This window comes from Callorhinus ursinus, unplaced genomic scaffold, assembly GCF_003265705.2.
Source record: "Callorhinus ursinus isolate GAN/ISIS: 27379988/994484 unplaced genomic scaffold, GSC_fseal_2.0 scaffold5, whole genome shotgun sequence".
Taxonomy (NCBI): Eukaryota; Metazoa; Chordata; class Mammalia; order Carnivora; family Otariidae; genus Callorhinus; species Callorhinus ursinus.
Genome location: NW_027397067.1, coordinates 22,091,605 through 22,112,825, shown reverse-complemented (window position 1 = coordinate 22,112,825; position 21,221 = coordinate 22,091,605). Strand labels below are relative to the sequence as shown.

The 21,221-nt window shown below is 39.1% G+C and overlaps 1 protein-coding gene across 5 annotated transcripts in view; it reads left to right on the top strand.

The window, feature by feature from the left end:
- EYA1 (EYA transcriptional coactivator and phosphatase 1) overlaps positions 1-21,221 on the top strand; it is a 357,490-nt gene that overhangs the window by 227,533 nt on the left and 108,736 nt on the right. For 4 of the 5 annotated variants that reach the window (XM_073892885.1, XM_073892887.1, XM_073892886.1 and 1 more), the window contains 3 exons: positions 1,606-1,675; positions 1,998-2,143; positions 5,790-5,927. In XM_073892885.1, coding sequence (XP_073748986.1) covers positions 1,606-1,675; positions 1,998-2,143; positions 5,790-5,927 — 354 coding nt within the window. The remainder of the gene's footprint in view (positions 1-1,605; positions 1,676-1,997; positions 2,144-5,789; positions 5,928-21,221) is intronic. The other variant, XM_073892884.1, reaches the window with a different exon arrangement.

The following is a 21,221-nucleotide window of genomic DNA, read 5'->3' as shown; positions in this document are numbered from 1 at the left end:
AATATTCACCTAATCCCCTCATGGCTGTTTGTGTGTCGGTCTCCCCACATGCGACAGACAGAACTTGTCTATGCATGTTTGCATCTGTGGCATCTTGCTCAGTGCCTGGAACAGAGCAGTGACTCAACATGTGCCCGCAGATGGGGGGACACCAGCTGAGTTGGCCTGCCTTCGCTTCAATGTGGACCCTGGTTCTGCCAAACCGAGAGCCACGTGGTAGAAGTCTGGCAGCTTGCGTGCAAGAGTAGTACTCATCTAGACCTACTCTCCTGTCGCTGGGTTAGGCCTGCTTGCTTTACAAGGAGAGGATTATTCATAGATTAAGATTCTGGTCCAACTCTATCACTCTTCTCCCAAACACAAACAGAAAATTACATTTGAGAAGTATAAATGTACTGATGTGACATCATGAAAGATGTATACAACTTTGAGTGCATGGAACCTGATAGAAGGATTTTAATACACAGTATAGTTAATGAGTAATAGAGCCTCTGAACACCAGGATTATTAGTGGAAGAAGAAAATAAACATATTACATCTCATAATTGTACCCAAAGAATATGCATCTTAGCTAGGTAGAGGATAGGAAGAGTCTGTGGGCCTGGCGGGGGGGTGCGGAATATGTGTGTGTGTGTGTGTGTGTGTGTGTGTGTATATATATGGTGTCCTTTTATATATATTTTACATATATTTATATGTAATACATAGAAACACATATAGCTGTGTGTATACATAAATATATAAACATAAACGTGTAATATACACATAAAAGAGATAGTCCCTATTTATAATAAATAAATTTTAATGTCTTCACAAAAATGGATTTTTGCTCTAGTTCAGAATGAGTGTAAAAGAATGTTTGATAGACTTCAGTGCATTTTCTGAGACCTACTGAATAAAGTCTGTGATTAAAGAGATGAAATTCTGCTTGAATGCTTGAATAACATCTTTAAACAAAAAAACTTTTTTACGGAATTAACTGAAATTGAGCACATTTAACTGAAAGGCACAGGAACACTGCCTCTGCGCAAGAAAAAACAGGCTTAGCTTGCAACTTGAGAAATTGAAGAGAGCTATAGGAATGCATTTTTACTAAAAAAAATGTTGCTAAATCAATGCAGGCAAATGAGGCTCGGCCCTATTTGTACTCACCTGAGAGCAGATTAGCAGGGGGTTGGGGGGGGTGGGGAGGGATTTCTCTGTAATCCAGTCTCAGGTGTGTGTGTTCTGAGCACACACAATAGGCCAAGTGACCTTTTCGGGTCCTGCCCAGCCCTGCAAACTCACCCTCCCTCCGCCTCTTTGAGCAGGTCCTTCAAACAGTAGCCAGGACGCCTTGTACTCGTGTACTGCTGCTGACAGGTATTTCAGATGACGGTGACTACTTTGAGTTAATTTAAAATTCAAATCATTTAATCAGTTCCCATAGGTCATTCAATATATTTTAACTTTCTCTTAGCTTGAGCATATGAAAGTGTCGATTTTTTCAGGCCAAATAGGGTGAACATCTGCAATTTCATATGGTCTTCCTGTAGTTCAAAAATAGATCGAAGCTGTAGACATATTTTGTATTTTGCTATGATTATTGTACATTTTTTTTTCCAGCAATTGGGAGCAGTAGCTTCAGCCCAAGACCAACTCACCAGTTCTCCCCACCACAGATTTATCCTTCCAAGTAAGATGTATTTTCTCTTAATAAATGACTTTTCTTAGTAGCCTTTTACCTTATTTCAAGTCATGTTTTGTGCCCACGTGTTACGTCTTAATTTAAACTAAAGTGCATTTCCTAGAGACTTCAGTGTGTTTACACAAATTTATTTTGAGCGTCACCTAGAAGAGGTACTGAAGTATTTCAGTACTTTGTATAATTAGATTAGAAAGTTATACTTTAAGAGACAGTCTTTAACTGCAATTTGTGATATGGTTGTTAATCAGTTACCTTGCATGTTTCCATCTAATGCATGGGCTTTCTATTTTCTGTCATTTCTGACAAATAGCAGACCATACCCACATATTCTCCCTACCCCTTCCTCACAAACTATGGCTGCATATGGGCAAACACAGTTTACCACAGGAATGCAACAAGCTACAGCGTACGCCACATACCCACAGCCGGGACAGCCATACGGAATTTCCTCGTACGGTGAGTAATCCTGTTACCTCAGTCGTGGGATCAGATGGGCAGTCCTGTGTGTGTGTGTGCACGTTTCACAGGAGTGGTACCTAAAGACTGTCACCTTGGGCCACTTTAGAAAGTGTTAACCACCTTCTGTGTCTAAGTTCTTCATACGCTTGTTTTTACATGAGCCCTGTAAGAAGTGGTGGCTACTTATCTTGAGGTCAGCAGTGGCAAATAGATCGCATGGTTCATATGCCCTCTTGCTCTCATTTTTTTCCATTTATAGCTCAGCTTTTAATTTGTCACTTGAGCACTTGGTTCTTGAATCCAAAGTATTTTGGTGCATATTTGTGATAAAACTTCAGTGAACGGAGTCTTTGGGGGTAAAGATTCATTTCCTATTTATCAGATGCCTACCTATGATTAGGGAAGTACAAACAGAATTCAACAAGCCCTTGCTCTGAACTTGAGGGTGTACTTTCAAGTACTTTCAAGTACTACTTGAAAGCAGTACTACTTTGAAAGTAGTACTACTTTCAAATTTCAACAGGATCAGCCATTAGGAAAAGTGATCTATAGATCACAGTTTGGGCTGCACTTTAAAGAGGCAAAGCAGGAAACATTGAAAGCTCACATCCTTATTTGTTCCTTCCCACCTGGAGATTATCTTTATCTTGGTGTAATTTAACCCAGTTGTTAAAGGGTCAATACCTGTAAGTTAAAAATAAATCCAGCAAAACCCCAAAGTTTAATTTTAAGAAATCTTAGAATTTCAAGATACCTTTTCTTCAATTGAATTGCAATTATAATTTTAAGCAAATTGCACTTTGAATAGAAAGAATATGAATTAACATTCCCTTAAAAAAAAAAATCAAGTGATCAAGAAAAAGTACATGGGAGTTTGGGGGAAAGGAGTGGTAGAATAAGTAATTCTGTGTTTATAGCCGTATATTGAAAGAAATAAGCATTTAAACATTTCATTAATAATCGAAAAGTAAATTACTTTATTCCTTTTTATTCTCTAGCTCTACCCCAAACCAAATGAACTATATATAAATTTCTTAGAAAATATATGTAAATTAAAATATAAATTATATATGATTTCACCCTTTATAGTTTCACTGCAAAACTTTCCAGAACCAAATGTTATCTAGCTAGGTATTTTTAAGCCAGGTTTTAGAAACAGCCATAAAACGGACTTCCTAGAATTCTCTTTCATTTCCATAACTTTTACTCAAGATTTTTGAAAATAATATTAGATGTAGATCAAATTTATCTGCAATTTACTTTAAACAATTCTTGTGCTGAAAGAGAGAAAAGGATCTCTGATTTGAATTGCATACCTTCAACTCTATAATGTGAGTTGAGGGGGTCCCCAATTTATATTCTCAAAATGGATCGGTAAGCTGATTATTTGAAGTGTAAATGTATCTTCCCGGCCTGAACAATACTAAACTACTGTAGCCTTACCAGGGCTGCCCAAGGAAGCTGCCATTCATGTCACTGCCTCGGCTGCCACGCACGCACACCTCTCTTGTTCTTTCTTCTCCCCATGGAGTCATGGTAGGGCCTTTGCCCCTTTCTTGCCTGCCATCTAGGGTGGTTCCAGTTCTGAACCATTAGTGGATGTCCCTATTGTCTGCAATAATTGTTCCAGGAGAGGAAGATGAGCAGAGGTTCTGAGATTCCAATCATAACTTGTAGAGTGAGGAAGGGCATTTTAATGTGATAAGTCAGGAGATGGTAAGAGCCTGGCACTTTGGTCAAGGGCTTTGGCCTCAGGGCTGCCTGTGCTTGTAAATCTCCTGGGAATGATTCTGAGTCCTTATTACTTTCCCCAATCTCTTTCTTCTCTTCCTGGGCCTTGAGTACAGAGAGATGCTCCCAGCGCTTCTGGCCAGTAATTCTAGTTTTCTTGGGCCAGTGCATTGAAAAATAGGACCACCTTCTCCCCTCTGCTTGCTTGTGAAGGAAGAACACATATATTAGGGTTTTTAACGGCTGACAGTCAAGGTCCAGATGGTCTAAGGAGACTCTCTCCAAGGATTTGTGCCCCCTGACTTTTTACTTAGACCCTGTAAGAAAAGATAGGCAAATCTTTTCATGGTGTGAAAAATAGATCAGTGGGAAAGAAGAACTCGTCCTAGTCTCTGGATCTGCGTGGAGCTCAACGATAAGATGAGTTCGCAAGCTTGTGGGTGGAAGCCCTCGAAAAAGGTGCAGATGAGGGTGTTTTCTGCCTCTTCTTGCCCTTCCTTATTTGTTTTTAGCACAAAGATTGGACCTCCAGGCTAATACCAGAGGTGGTACAAGCAAAGACTAGAAGCAGATTAATAGTCTCAAATGGAGAGAGAGAGGAGGGGAAATCCCTGTTGGTGACAAGGAAAGGAAGGGAGTTTCTAGAGCCATCAAACCACCTGCTTTGGACAGGTGTTCTTCCAGGGACCATTTATAAATATGGGTTATTCATTGGTTTGGGATTGCCTGTACAGGGAAAAAGATCACATTAAAAAAAAAAAAAAGTTAAGGTTATGTTAAGACTTAAATGTTAAGGTCATTATGAGGCTATTTAGAGATACTCCAGGAATTACTGTAGGCTCTCTCGGCCAAGAGTCAGATTCTTCCACTGCCTTAGGAAAGTTACCTAACTTCATTCTACTGATGAAATTCCCCTAAAATGGAAATAAACAGTGAGACTACCGTGATCCCAAAGATATCATTTATCTTAAGTGCAAAGTAAAATTATTCAAACATGTGAATTCGCTTGGCAGAAATTTTTCTGTCTTCTGTGGAAATTAAGGACAGTTGTGAACTTTCATGACTGTCTTTAATTATAATCCAGTGCTGAGCCCTACACAACATTACTGCCAAACCCAAGTTCTGCAATTCGGATGTCAGCCTGGCGCTTCGGGAAGTAGTTGGGGGACATAAACACATTATTTTTATATTATCATGATGAGAAAGAAAGTGTACTTTAGGCTACGCTTAATAAAATTGGGATAAATACTTGAAACTACAAGGGACAAAAAGGGAACTACTGGTCAGCTTCACTTGTTTATAATGTTCTCCTTTCTTTGTGCTTACTTTCCGGTAGGATCTGGGTATTTGGGAGAAGGTTTTCCCCTGGGTTGCTTATTTCTGTGCCCAATATTGCTTCCTCTGACTTCAGAATGAGTCGTGTGCTAACATCAGTTTTGGGCAGAAAGAGTAAGGAAAAAAACAGGAGAAAAATGCTGTGAGGCTAGAGACTAATCTCTTTCTAGAAAAGAGAATTTTGACACTGATCAACATAGTGACTTTTAGAATAATCTAGTTAAAGTTTAATTATGGCCATCTCTTGACTATAAAGGAGATGCTCTTTTAACCTCTTATAAAACAAGACTACATTTAGAAATGATAGGAGTTAAACATTATAGAAAATGTAAATGAGAAAAACAGGAAAGGACAATGTGAATAGTCGCTCAAATCTGTAATACTCCTGTTTTGTTTTTGTTTTTGTTTTTGTTTTAATTGAAGTTCTAGTTTAGGGTATTCCACTCTAGGCTTGTATACCCTTGATTACTGAGATGGTATTGGGAAGCATTTGTGCCTGAAGAGTTGTGGGAGTGTTTTTGTGTATTGACCAGCTTTGGAGATGGACAGATAGATAAGCTATCACTAACTGATTTAGGTGCATTGTGGGCAGGCATCAAGACTGAAGGTGGATTGTCACAGTCTCAGTCACCTGGACAGACGGGATTTCTCAGCTACGGCACAAGCTTCGGTACCCCTCAGCCCGGACAGGCACCATACAGCTACCAGATGCAAGGTCTGTATACATTCTCTTTTCAGTAATCATGATGGGGTCGGATAGTGACTTTCTAGAGTAGAACCCAGTGTTCGGTGTAAGTAGTAGATGGGGGTGGAAAAAGGACTGGGCTTAGAGGCAAGATAGCCTGGGTTCTGGTTTGGCTCTTCACTTATTCTCTGGGCCTCAATTTCCATATTTATGAGATCAAGGGGTTAGACTGAAGCCTCTCTGAAGTTCTTTTCAAAAAGCTCTAAAATTCTCCGTGAAGTTGAAGTTTTCTGCTTTTGCCTCTGTCCCTTAAAAAAGCAATGACCAACCCACGGTGAATGACATGAGAGGCTGGAGAGCGGAGATGTGCTCAAACCGCAGGCACTTGGGGTGGCCAGCGAAACTTCTGGAAAAGGCTTTTGTCTTCGTTGACATTATCATAGCTCTACAAGTAGGGTGTGTGAGAGGCATTAACTAAATGACCTACCAGTGTCCAAGAGATCAAATTGACAACCACTCCATGTATCTTCGAGATACTCCTTCTAAGAACCCGATCCTGGGCTCTGGTTTTGAAACTGTAGACAAATAATGTAAACGCAAGTCAGATGGAAGAAGAGCTGAAAGTTGAACATTGTCCATACTGTTTTCAGGAATACATAGGCATGAGTGTGATTAGCAGACCATTATCATGCAAGTGTGCCTGTAAAATACCTGAAAGTGGGTCTCCTAATTCAAATATTCTCCTACTAGCTTGTTTTTACTACAAATCCTTTCAATCACAATGGACCTCTTACTAGCTCCAGTAGTTGAATTAAATCTCTTATCACTACTTTTTGACTGAAGGCATTCTTTTTGTATTTTTACCTTTTTAATATCTTTTATCTTATTCTTTGTTACATTAAAATAGTTGTTTATTGCAGGTAAATTAGAAAACAAAGAGAATAAAAAATAATTAAAGATCTCATATGTATATTATTACTTTGATATATGTTCTAGATAGGCAGTATGGGACCATATTGTATAATATAGTATTGCAACCTGTTATTTGCAGTAACAATAGATTGTAAATACATTGTAAACATCTTTTCACATCAATAAATTCCATTCTACAGCATCATTTTAATGACTGTGTAGTTTCATAGGCATATCTTATTTAACTAATCTCCCTTTTATTAGACATCCAAAGCAATACCATGAATATTTTACGTGCATTCTTAAATTATTTCCTTTGAATGAATTTGTGTGAATTGCTAAGTAAACTGTTTTAAACTCTTTTAAGGATTTGTTATATATTTACACAAGGAAGGGCTACATATTAGCACGTACACATTGGATAATACCTTTTTAAAAAGTGTCATTTTAGTTGGTACAAGATTTTATTGTTTTCATATACATTTTTTTAATTGACGAATCTTTTCATGGCAGTATTCATCTTTGTCTTATTTCTTTTATTAAGATTCTTAAACTTTTGTAATATTTTATAAATTTCTAGCTTATCATTTTTAAGTGGTTTTTTTTTTTTCCTGTTCAGTAAACTAAAATTTTATGGGACCAGATCCATTAATCTTTTCATACTTGGTTTTGCCTTAGGTATAAAAATACCTGAATTATGGGGGCATTGGGGTGGCTCGATTGGTTAGGCGTCCAGCTCTTGATTTTGGCTTGGGTCATGATCTCAGGGTGGTGAGATCGAGCCCCGCATCTCGCTGTGTGCTAGGCATGGAGCCTGCTTAAGATTCTCTCTCTCGCCCTCTGCCCCTTACCCCATCCCTCTCTTGCATTCTCTCTCTTAAAGAAAACCTGAATTATAAAGTTTTGATATATGTGGTGGCTATAAAATAAAAACCATCTTACAACAGATAGTATGTATTATTAGAAGGATGTTACTGTATGCCTGATTCCAGAACTTTAAAGCTGCCTTAGGAAAGAATTATGTCTCTGCATGTGCTGAATATCAGTTGAGTAAAGGAATAAAAAGGAAAAGTGATGAAAAGCCTTTATTAATGAATTTAATAGTCCTAAGCCCTAGTAATGAAACAAATTGTAAGACAAACAAGGTCTGTTTGCTGGTAGAACTTTGATTTGTGAAGGGCAGAGTCTCCTGAGAGCTATGAGAGAAATACATAGGGCACCATGGTAGGTCCTGTTCTCTACTGAGCATCCAGGTCTCCTTGAGGAGAAGGTCCTTGGGTCCTGAAGGTGAGAAGGGAACAGGTGAAGCACCTGAGAGTGAGAGCTACCTCAGTGGGTGGGGTTCCTGGGCCCAAGCCCATCTGCAGCCTCTTGGCTACCTATCCATAATGAGTGAAGTACAGAAATTTCAAGTTAAGTGTTTAGAAACTTATAGAGTAGGTCAATAGTAAATCTCATGTTGGTTAAATCAAATAATAATTTTAAGAAATGGGACTTATACTCTCTTTTTTCATCCCCTTCTTTTGTAACACATTACTATTTTATTTTGCTAAATTGTCAGTCCTGGAGGGATTAGGGGGGAAAACTCGTCTTGTATCTCAGAGAGTTTGAGCAGTAATGTACTTGAAAGTTATTTTTATTCTTTCTCTCCTCCCAGATTGAAAGCTTATGCGGCAGAAACAGTCCCTAAGGGGACTAACCAGCTATCAGAGTATAAGCATAGTGTTAGAATAGAGGGAAGTACGGAAATGGAGGAGGAGAAAAGACAGTTTGGAGGAGGAAAAACTGTCTATTTTAAAAAAAAGAAATAAGGACACATGCAGCACGAAATATAGCATTGCTTCTCTACCCGTAGGTATCATTGCATCTGGGCATATTGGATATTGCATTAAAACTTTTTTGTGTTTTTGTGCAGCCTTTGGTTGGATGGCCTTTCCAGTGGGATTTCAGAATCCATTTTCCATGCCTGAGATATTATTTTATATGGGTATTTCTATAATGGCACTTGACTCAATTTTAGATTATTAGATACAAAATGACTTCCACAGATCAAGCCAGATAATTTTATGCTATTAACTTGAAACATGCTAGTGTGATGATGGATAATGATATATAATATGTTATAAACTCCTTATGGCCAGATTTGGATAACTAAGTTCTGATTAATATGTATTTCATAAATATCAAGTGCGTTATGAAAAATGCCTCACTATTATTAAATGATTTTGTATAGCCAGTTGTGGGAGTCTATTGGCCTTTTAGTATCTTCTCAATATATCTTGTTTTAATATAAAAATTTCTATAATGTCTTAAATTATTTTCAAAATTCTCCCAATTCTTTTATCCTTAATGAATAACAGTGATTTTTGCTTATGTCAGTCTCATCTTAGAGCTATTAAAATTTCTTAGAATCCCGGATGATGCTGTATGTATTTTAGTGATTTGGGAGTGTTTTACCTAGCTTTTTCTCCCCCCAAGATCTTTTCACCTTTAAAATGTAAGGTACAATAATTAGTTATTCAGATATTTAGCTACTAGAATTTCATAACAGTAGAAGAAATATTCTAGTAACCCAGATGACTCAAACTGAAATGTGGTACGTGTGCTTACTGTGTTGTGCTGATTTAAAGAAAATTTGCAGTGATCCCCTCTTTGATTCTGTCCAACGTGGTAGAGCTAGATGAACAGCCCAGTGAACTCTTGCTCTCTGGTTAGCAGTGTAGGTTCCAGAGTCAGACTGCCTGTTGAACAGCCCTGCTGTTGCTGTCTGTGGGCCTTCAGCCCAGCCCTTGACTTCTCCACACCCGCATTTCCTCACCTCGCAGGTGGGGATGTGGTCTACTCCCATAGTGGCAGGGTGAGAGGTAATTGAGATCTGACTCTGACCCACATAGTAGGGACTGCAGTGACTATTTTCATTGTCACTGCTCTCATTGTGGTGGTGATGTGATTACTATTATTTATTATTGTTACTATTGTCCAGCTTTTTCAAGCAGTTCCAAATTAGGAAGCATTATCTAAATGCTCCCGTTCCCCAGGAGGAAACAAACAGAATATATAAATTTAATATAGACATAGTATACTAAAAATATGTATATGTGCATATATACACATACATATCATATGTATATTATATATAGATATATATCCAACAAAGAGAACTCTAAGACCCCAGTAAACAAATAAGCATAGCAAAAAAGAAAAAAAAAATTCAGATCTAATGTCCTGGCAAAAAGAAAAATCACTATCAACAAAAGTCAGGCTATTTGTACAAGAGACAAAAACTGGGGGGAGAGACTGGAAGAAACAACCAGGAACGTGAAGAAGAAACCCGGAAGAGAGAAGACGCTGTGTCGGCAAGAGTGGCGACAGACATTGGAAAGTGAAAGCAGTGGGACACACAGAAGATGGGCTAACAAAGACAGGAGTTCAGATCTGCAGAGGTGGGAGAGAAGGAGGCATCGAGCAAGTGCCTGTGGTTGTCACTAATCCTTCCATCATCTCTTTACTGGGAGCAAGAAGAATGAGTAGATAAAGGAGAGGCAGCAGCAGTAAACAGTGAATTTTTTATTCAGAAATCAAGATTAAGGGGGCGCCTGGGTGGCTCAGTGGGTTAAGTATCTGCCTTCAGCTCAGGTCATGATCCCAAGGTCTTGGGATCGAGCCCCGCATTGGGCTCCTTGGTCAACGGGGAGTCTGCTTCTCCCTCTTGCTCTACCTGCCGCTCCCCCTGCTTCTGCGCTCTCTCTCTCTCTCTCTCTCTCTGTCAAATAAATAAAATCTTAAAAAAAAAAAAAGCAAGATTAGGGAAGAAGATAGGACCATGACAAACTATGCTACCCAGAGATGGAAAACTCTAGTGCCCATACACCAAAATAGCAGTTAACATTTATTTAGCAATGATTAATGCCAACAACTATTCTAATTATTTTACACTTGTTGTCTCAATCCTTCTGAAAACCCCAAACAATGACTTTAAAGGATAAACATCTGAAAATGTCAAAGGATGCATCAAAATGGAGAATGGTTCAGAACTGTCAGGCCCTCCTCTGTTGTAATCCAACTAAATTATAGCACCAGTAGGGGGGCCTTTTAGAGAAAACTACAAAAAAACCAAAATGTAGTTGCTTATAGTATGTATATTCCAAAGGACAGACTTACTCTTTAAGTAACTGAGCGAGACATTGCATTATACAACTAGGTATATAAATGGTCAAAAATATCAGCTTCAGAAAAAAAAATTGTTCAGATAATTCTTTTTTTTTTTTAAGATTTTATTTGTCAGAGAGAGAGAAAGAGCACGAGCGGCAGGGCGGGGGGTGGGGGAGCAGGCAGAGGGAGAGGGAGAGGCAGGCTCCCTGTTGAGCAAGGAGCCCGAGGCGGGACTCGATCCCAGGACCCTGGGGTCATGACCTGAGCCAAAGACAGACACTTAACTGACTGAGCCACCCAGGCATCCCTAGATGATTCATTTCTGAGCACTGTTTATACTTTTAACACTTTCATGGTACTTAAGGAACAGATTTATTTGGTAATATGTGGGTATGTGCCGCTCCAAACCTTGTGAACTAGGTCATATTTGTTCCCCATGTTTGGTCCAGGTGATCCTTCTGGATCCTTCCAGCTTCAGCATTCAGCACTTCTGTCATGGTAGGCTTCTGTGGATCCTGCACATGCCAGATTTTAAGCCAAACAAGGATTGAATTTTTGTTTTATATGCACCGATACTGATAGCCCATGCAGTAAAACCTCATGGATTGGGAAATGTGGTTGCCTTCACTTTTGCAGCAAGATCGCTAGAAAATTCTATTTCTCTTTTCCATGTCTCTTTTGTACCTCCAGTGAAAGATTAGAAACTTAAGTTTAACTGAGGAAAACAAAATGTTGCTGTTTGTAGACAACTGTAGGGTTCACCCTGAGGAAGTGAAATCCTTGTTTTTAGTTTGATACCTTCCTGCTCTCAGGATTAGCCTCTGTTTCTGGAAGACGCTTTGGAGTAGCGTGAGGAGGTTTTCCATCATGCACCTTTGACAAACTCTGTGTAAATGAGTTAGCTGAATGGGTGCGTATGGATGGACATAGGGTGCCTGGAGACTTTGGGTCAATGATGCAGGTGGTGTAGGGAATGTTCTCAATGCTGCTGGCCAGTCAGAGGGCACTGATAGGGTGAAGCGGGGATGTTGTGTGTGTGCATGTGTGTGTTGGGGGGTGGGGTGTGAGTATGTATAAGTAAGTATGTGTCCATGTAAACATCTCCAAGGGGAAAATTCTTCAGCCTTTGGCTTACTGACCAATTTCACAGAATATCCGCCCAGTTGGTTATAAACTAGTTTTATTCACCTTTTATGTATAAGAAGCAACTGACCTGAAATCAAACTGCTATATTTTTTTAAATGCACATCCCAGAGCTATTGCTGGCAAACCCCTTCCTTTACCCCTGAATTCCATACGGTATAGGCTCATAGTTCTATCAACTGCCGAAAGGAAGGAGCTGTGTTCGTGATTTTGAGGGTGAGTCACAAACAGAAAATGACAGTTTGTTGGGCAGTTTATTTAAGGTAAGGAAGTGTAAACCCTTGCATACACAAAAAAACTAAAATCAGATTGGGTCAATTAACTGAACCTCAGCTTTGAGGAAAACCCAGGGTTCCATAATAACTTAGTCCTGTTGATTCTAGATGGTTACAAGTAGTGATCATCTTTACTCCTATTTTCATCTCTGGGTATCAGTTGTAGAATATGCAAATGTCTGTTAAATGTGGAAAGGTCAATGCCACAAAGAAGGTTAGAGATTAAGATTCGTAAGGACCCTAGCTCGCTTCATTTGGAGAAGTGAATTTGGAATTTAGCATAATAAAGATCTTGGTTAGTTTATGATCATGGTTTGTTCAAAGCAATCTTCCCTTGTGCTCATACTCATCGGAGGAGCTGGTTGGGGACATCACAGAATGGGGGTGGGGGTATACAGTGCTTCTCTGAGTGTTTTGTTGCCCCTGAATAGTAGTTGTGGTGAGGAACATTCCTATCATTCTGCACCAGGAAGGTGTCAGGATTGGCCATGATAGATAGGAGGGGCTACACAGATACACACGCCCGAAAACCAGAGGGCTCTGGAAACTTTGCTTTGTTTATTTTCTTTAGGCTTTATTGCTCTCACTTAGAGAAGAAAATAACACAAAATCTGACTCCCTCTTTGTATATTATGTTGTTCATTCTGTTCAAGAGATCGGGGTTCAAACCAGTGAGGGAGACAAAGGGAGAGCAGGGGTTTATTAAAAGGTACGTGGCAGGCCGCACAACTCTGCAGCCTTCCACGCTGCCCTTATCTGGGGCTCATTATCCAGTGGAAATGATCTAATAATAACCTAATGAGGGAAACCATCCTTATTTCCTTTGTTCTGTCCGTCCAGGGCTTTTCAAACATATAGCTGAAGTGCTTCCGTGTACGAGTAATTTAGAAGCTCAAAATTGCTTAGCAAAATGTACTTCGAAAGTTTTTCATTATCCATAGAAATGGCATTTTTCAAGAGGAAAAATAGCAAACTCCAAACTGCATGGTTTTAAGAAACCTTTCTCAGAATCTGCTATGATAAAGCATTTGAGATTTGTACTTTCTGACATGAAGTGACACGATAAAGTTAGAATTGCAGAATCGCTCTTGCAGCTAGCCCTGATGTTCAGAATTTCCCTTTAATTTCTTTGCCAGTCTACTCACACTGATATTTTAGTTCATGGCCTTTTTGCGTTCTAGGACTTTTTTATGCTTAAGCTAATTTTTTAAAGTAATATTCCATTTCAGCTCTTTTGGCATCTTATGTTATTTCAACTAAGGGGTATTGAAAATTGTACCAAATTTTGTGGAAATCCAGCTGTCGCAATAAGTAATCAGTGATCAGTACCAAATTTGTTTTTTATAGGAATTGTTAAAAGTATATAGAACTAGATCAAGAAAGGTAAACGTAAAGGCTTTACAGTTCTTATTACCTAAGTTAAAAATGCTCTTTGGAATAAAAAAACTATTACCGGGATAAAAAGGAAAGCTTGGTTACTGAAAAGCCTTCTTGTAAGAAAGGGGGAAAACTTCGGTTTTAAATAACCCATCTGGCCTTCAGAGGCTTGTCCCTGGGGAGTTATGCTAACTTCTGCCACATAGATCGCGCCCGATGATGGACATAGCCCATGGCAAAGAGGCCAGGGAAGGAAAGCAAATGGACTTCTGTGAAAATACACGAGGGACAAATAGCATCCTGCTTGCCGAGTAAGTGCTAGGAAACACTCTCAAACATGGGAAGTACAGACAGGCCCCAGCAGGTTCCAGCATTCTTAGGTTGGCTGGGATTCTGGTTTTTAATGCGAGTCCTTGTTCTCTGTGAAGTAGACCTTTGACCTACACGTTACCCTTTTCTTTTCCTAAGTGTTTTGAAGTTATAGCTGGGCAGTATTCTCCAGGTTAAAGCACATACAAAACTTTGATTTGATATTTTAAATTATGGAGTTTATCAATATAAACTGCATTCTTAATAGGGGTTTGTTAATCAAGGTTCTGAGAGGTTGGCTTATTTTTAAACTACGGTTGCTTAGCACCTACGGAACAGGGTGGCCCACACAGGGCCTTCTAGCAAGACTGTTTCTTGTTTGTTACGGTTGACAAGACCACCACCCCTTCTCTGTAGGAACCCCTGACAATGACAAGAGGAAAGCAAAATCTTTGTGATCCGTGGTCTGTGGGCAGCTTTATATAATTTGCTTTTAAAATTACTTGCTAGCCTACAAGAGAGTTATAAGGAAGAAGTCTTTTAGAAATGAGATGGTTTGATTGCAAATGTATTCGTTAAATTTTTCAGGTGCCTTTGTCTCTACTGTCTGCAATGTATGTGTAACCAAAAATTAAGACCACTTTCCAAAATATACAATTCACTTTCAGTGTCACTGAATCAGAAAATCGAAACCGTGGGTTTGGCAGGGTAGAGGGGAAAACAGTGACCTGGAAGTGAAGACAGTGGTCATTCCCTAACTGAGAGTCCTTGTGCAAGAGAGAAAGCAGCATCCATCCAGCTCCTTGGAAAAGGAGAAGGATCCCTGCTTCAGCTACCTTAGGAACTGATGGTGGAAATAACCAGAAACAATGGGGGTGGAAATACCAAAATATAAATGGACTGTAAAAACATATAATCTTATTGCATTCTGAATATGAAGTTTCTCAAATGCAAGCAAGACTCTTAATTTCATTAACATTCCCACAGTATGCCGATATCTGAGTTCACAGTAGCCTCTTAGGAGGCCTGTGTCTGTGTGGTAAGGTCAGTGTTCTGTTAGGATACCCATGTGGTATGTATATGGATGTGACATCCTTGTACCATCTCTGGGATCCAATGGTACTAAATGTCTAAAACCAGTGAGATTTTATGAGCTTAAAATCCATGATGCTTAATAAATTTAAAATCTTATTTGATCATTAAAAAAAAAAAAAAAAAGCAGGGTACCTGGGTGGCTTAGTTGGTTAAGCGGCTGCTGTCGGCGCGGGTCGTAATCCTGGGGTCCTGGGATCGAGCCCCACATTGGGCTCCCTGCTCAGCGGGGAGTTTGCTTCTCCCTCTATGCACCCCCCAACTCATGCTCTCTCTCGTGCTCTCTCTCAAATAAATAGAATTTTAAAATAAATTTTAAACATCTTATTTAAAACTCTGATAGATTTTCTTTTTGGAGGTTTAGAAATATTTTAAATTCTTCCAGAAGGGTGCTTATTCAAGCCTGCATTTAATTTTCTTTAATTTAAATCTAAAGTAGTGCCTGTAATCTAGTGTTTAAAGATAAGCCTTTATACACCATCTAGTTTAAAAAAAAAACAGTAAAGTGTGTGTTCTCTAGATAAAATCTGAGAAATAAGCTGTTATTAATTTGTTTTTCCTTTCCCTCTTTTTTTTTCACTGCTGAACAAATAAGGAAGTTGAGACATGTTTTTCTCTTGTAATGTCTATTGGCTTTCAAGTTTTCCTTCCAAACCGCCCATAATTACCACTACCATCACCAAAAAGAAAAAAAAAGTTATTAAAAGTCTTCCTCCTTACCTGATTCTTTAGGACAGGTATATTATTACCGGATCCTTTTGTCACTTACCACACTGGACTAAAGTTCTGTCTCTCACATGAGCCTAGATGAAACCCTTCAAAGGCATGAATCAGCCATGGCTTATCCATCTCCACGTGAGGCAGGCAGGATAAATACATCACAGGAATCTAAGGAACATAGGGTGGAAGCAAGACTAATGAAGAGGCAAATTCCATGGCTTCTGTTAGTAAGCTGGGATTCTCAGAAAGTGAAATCTGTGCAGAGAGCAATAGTCAGGGCAAGCTTATTGGAAAGCTAGGACTTGAACCAGGCCTTGAAGGATGAGAAATGGGGACTGTTAGAAGGAAGCATGAATGAGTCTGACATGTTTCCAGGATCCCAGGGATCCCATCCTGAATTAATACAGCAGGCTGTGGATGAGGGAGCCTAGGCATCATCCACCCCAAACTCTCCTCCCCAAACCCCATGTCCCTTCCTCAGGCCCAGTTATATGCACATACATGTCCTTGCACGTATGACAGCTTCCCCCCACCCCCTCTACCCTTGAACATTTCCTGTGCCACAATATGCTCTCATATTGGCATGTTCAACCGTCAGATTCTTGGGTTTTTCAGTTAAAGAATGCCACCGTCTTTTCCTGAACTGTTAATCTTTTCTTAAATGATCAAGAAACTTCTCTCACGTACCTTTCGTCTCTCCCCTTACTTTTCTAAGAACCTTTCACTCTCTGATCTCCTCCTTCGGGCAGTTTTCCCTCACTGCATGCAAGGAACACACTACTTGTGTTTTTTTTTTTTTTCTTTTGTATTTGTTTGTTTTGGGTTTTCTTTGTGCAGTTGTATTTTCCTTCCCAAACTAACTAACCAGGTGTTTTCATTCACTTGATCGGCTTTGTCTCTTAGAGGTGTTCTGAAAGGAAAATTTTTTTCAGTGTTCTTCTCTTTTCTCCTCCCCACCAAAAAAAAGAAGTATTGCTATGATTTTTCACAACAGCAAACTATTTAAATAAGATTTTTGTCTTAACAACTGGGTAGGAAGTTTCCTCCACCACCACCCCGCTTGGAGCATAAGTGAATTCCAAACTATACCAAGAATAATACCGTGCATTATGGGAGCTTCGCTTGAACCCATCCCTGCCAAACTCCACAATTAAGAACTAATGAGTTCTAAGTGGGAATCCTTTCTACTTCGGTGAATTTTTATAACATTCTGCTACATAAAATATACAGCATTTTATTATAGAATATTTTTGCTCTTTTATTTACCTAAGAGGTTATTTTTCACATAAAGTGATTTGTCTCTGGGAAGGAGAGTACTTTTATATTCTTTTGATAAAGGAATTCTGAATATTAAGCCTAATTCTATGACCTAAGATAAAAGCGAAGACTCCGAAATCAAACAGAAACTCACAGCAGACGGACCCTCACAGACGGAGGAGGTCTGTTTTTCTTCATCGCTGTCTTGCCCTCTCTCCCCTTCCAGCATCCATGTTCAAGCCCGGTGTGTGGCAGCCTTCTCCAATGTGCCTCTCCTGCTGGGCTGGCTCGGGGTAGGAAGTGGGTTTCGCAGCTCTACACCGGAACTTTCTCGGGAGCATTGTGATAGCTATGTTGCATTTGCTTTGCGGCGTTCTGACCCGGTGAAATTCATCGGGTGGTGTTGGCACCAACTCGGCGTCCAGTCAGCTATCAAAGTGGAAACCTCTCCTCCCTTGACGAGCTTTCTCACAGCTTAAGGAACAAAACTGCCCCAAACTGTCTCCGTGAAGCTTCCATTCTAGAAATGCCTGGTGAGCGTGATTACATTCTTAGAGGGGAAAAAGCAAGCGTGTACTGGTTATGGGTTTCTGAAGCAGTTGCTAAAACATCTACTGAATTGGTACAAAACATAGTAATGCTAAAAAGCAGGTACTTGGGGTATTTGACAAACCTGTGGATTTTCAGGTCAAACCCTCCCTCTTCTACCTCAATGAGATGGTGAGTCCCGTGCCTGATGAGGGGCCTAGGTGTGTGCCTTTTAATAGGTAGCTCCTGACGATTGCCTGACAATTAGCCATATGTTGGATATATTAAAAATTTTTTCTTCAAAGATCTCCTCCCCACCCCACCCCGCCACCCCGACCCCGGCCCCAATTACTTTGAGAGGTAGTGTACTGTGGAGATTAGGAACTTTGCCTCTGGAGCCAGATGGCCTGGGATAGAATCCCAGGTCTGGCCTGCTTGTCTTCAGCAGTTTGCTCATCTGTAAAATAGAATGTAGGTACTCCTCTCATGGCGGGGGGGGGGGGGGGGGTTGGGAGGGCCCAGGGAGCTGTAACATGTAAAATACTGTTTGGGGGCCTGGCTCAGAGCTACCACTCAGTAAGTTTTAAGAGCTATTGTTTGTTCTTATATACATCTATTTTGCTTCTTATGTTTTTCTTAGTCCTATAGAAAACTAGAGTGAATTTCAGAACTTCTAAAAGCAATAAAGAAGCATAAGAGGGCATGAGAGAGCATTGTGTAGACTCTAAAACCAGACAGAGCTGGGTTCGAATTTCACTTTTACCCCACGAAAGCTGTATTCTCTTGACCTAACCCTCTGTTTCCTTATTTGCAAAATGGGAATATTAATACTCCCTGTAGTATCAAGGTGTTGTGGGGTTTAGATAAAGCACGTAAAAGATGAACATACTCCTAACACATAGTAAGTGCTCAGTGGACGTTGTCGATCTTTAGAGTTACCATAGTTTGTATTCTGGGGATGTTTGTATGGATTGACTACAAATATCCAATTCTATAAGCTCTAAGATTTCTTTTTAGCCTATTTAATAGGGAAGGAACTAATAAGCTTAAATGTAACTAGTATTTGAGGCGCCTGGGTGGCTCAGTCGGTTGTGTCCGACTCTTGATTTTGGCTGGTCGTGATCTCAGGGCCCGGAGATTGAGCCCGTGTGGGGCTCTGTGCTCAGCGGGAAGCCTCCTTCTCCCTCTGCCTGCTGCTCCCCTGTTCATGCACTTGTGCTCTCTCACAAATTAAATAAAATCTTTTTAAAAATGTAATTAGCATTTAATTTGTATTAATTTGCTAATTATTAATACTAATTAGCTTGAAATACCGATGAGTAGTCATAGATATATATAAATATATATTTATAATATCATAAATTATATATATTTATAAATAATATATATTATGTATTGTTTATATATTATAAATAAATATATATTTATAAATATAAAATATATATTTTATATATTGATATATTTTATATTTATATATTTGTATATATTGTATATAATGTATTTATTATATAAACATAAATATATAAATATTTACATAAATGTAAATTTAGGTATTACATAAATTTATATAATAAAATATGTAAGTATATATAAGTATATATTATATAAGTTTATATATATACATATATAACTTATTATATAAATTTATATAACACTGTGTATACATTACAGAGGTAGGTAGGTAGATTGGTAGGTAAGTAGGTAGATAGGCAGATAGACAAGAGATTCAGTAATCCAGGCTTGGGAGGAAAGAGAAGAGGGGAATTCAGGGAAGGTTTTTCAGAAGAAAAGTTTCTAGTCCGTGCTGAGTTATTGATTAGATATTAGGATACAATGGGGAGGAAGTAAGAGGAGTCGCCTTAAGAGAACCACATGTTGCTTCATTTGTGTGAAGTTAGGCTGGAATGTGTGTCTGGGTGGGTTGGGTTGAGGTTCCTGGGAAGAAACCAAAGAAGTCCAAAAGATAAACTGGAGCCAGACCAGGGTTTAATAAATAAGCTCTGGTAAGGAGTTTGAATTTTATCCCGAGGGCAAGAGGAAGCCACTAACAGTTACTTTTTTTTAAAGAGGGGAGTGAGAAGATCAGATATGCACATTAGAGAAAGTATTCTACCTTTGTGGAAAATGAACTGGAGGGGGCCGGAAGATGGGCAGGAAACCAGTAGAGGAGGTTGTTGCCGAAAGCCAGTGCTGGTGGCCTCGACTGAAAGTTAGCAGCCCTCTTTGCCTAAGTTCTACGTGAAGGCAGGTGGGGTGGCCCTACAGCCCCGATGCTGGTGGTGAAAAATGAGTATTGCCTGAACCTGATTCTCTAGTGTGTATACCTCTCCCTGAAGTAACTGAGACCCTTTTGGAAGTTGCATTACGTCTCCTAGGCCACAGGAGTGCCATTAAAACCTGCTGCAGCATATTATATGGAATGGAATCTCGGCCTGCAGTCAGCCAGTAAATGAATATAACTTATGTTGAATTCCAGCTAATGTACAGTCTTAGAAGTAGCAGTAAGTCTGGAAAGTCACTTGGGTACCATTTCAAGTACTGAACTGTGATTTACTTGGTCATACCTCAGTGGCCTATATGTGCCCATATAGCTTCCATGGCCTTTTCTACTTTGTTCCAGGGAATAACTTATGGAATGAAAACACGCATTTTTAAAATATATTTTCTATATCTTACTCATTTTCTTGGTGGGTAGGGATTATTGAGGTCAGGATTTATTGTTCAAAAATGTGCAGTATAAATGAAAGTAGCAAGTCATAACCTAGAAATGTGCAGTTTTAAATGAAAGTAACAAGTCATAACCCAAAGTAATGTTTCCTATTAAATGTTTATAATAAAGTTTAAAAAAGTATTGATCTCACATTCTTATCCAAAAGAAATTTAAATTTTATTTTACAAGACATATTTAAAATGCTCAGTGTAAGTTTGCTTTACATATAAAATATCAATATTAATTGTTCACTAATAAATACAGAGTGGGTCACATGCCCCTGAGGTCCAATGCTTAAAAAAACAAAACTGATGTCATCCTGGCAAGCCCTGTGAGGTCCCAAACCATTCTTAGTCATCGTTTTATTCCCATGTAATTATCACCATGAGTCCAGCACTTAGTATATGTTTAAAAGTTTGTGATTGCCACATGCAAATGACAGTAATATGGGGAGCTTGTCGGAGGCCCCAATTTTCGTGGCGGAATAACTATTGGGAGTGTGAGAGCTCTCTGCGTATCTGTGATGGATGTTATAGAAACTTTGGACAGTTGGTATTCCTGAAAGGCACAAATAAAGAAACCTCAAATATGAGTCTGTGATAATTAAATTTGAAACTATCTTAGGAAATAGTTTCCCTTAATAAAAATAACAAAGCCTTGGATCAGGTTTTCAAAGTTCAGAGATGTTTGATAAGTAAGTAGGAAAAGAATTTTAGATATGCAAAGAGATAGAGAGATTTATCTAGTTTGGGAAAGTAGAAAGAGAGAAAAGATACGTAAATGCAGTGGAGAATTTTAGAAATGTTTACTGAGATAAACAATAACAGCTCCTAACATTTGTGTGGTACT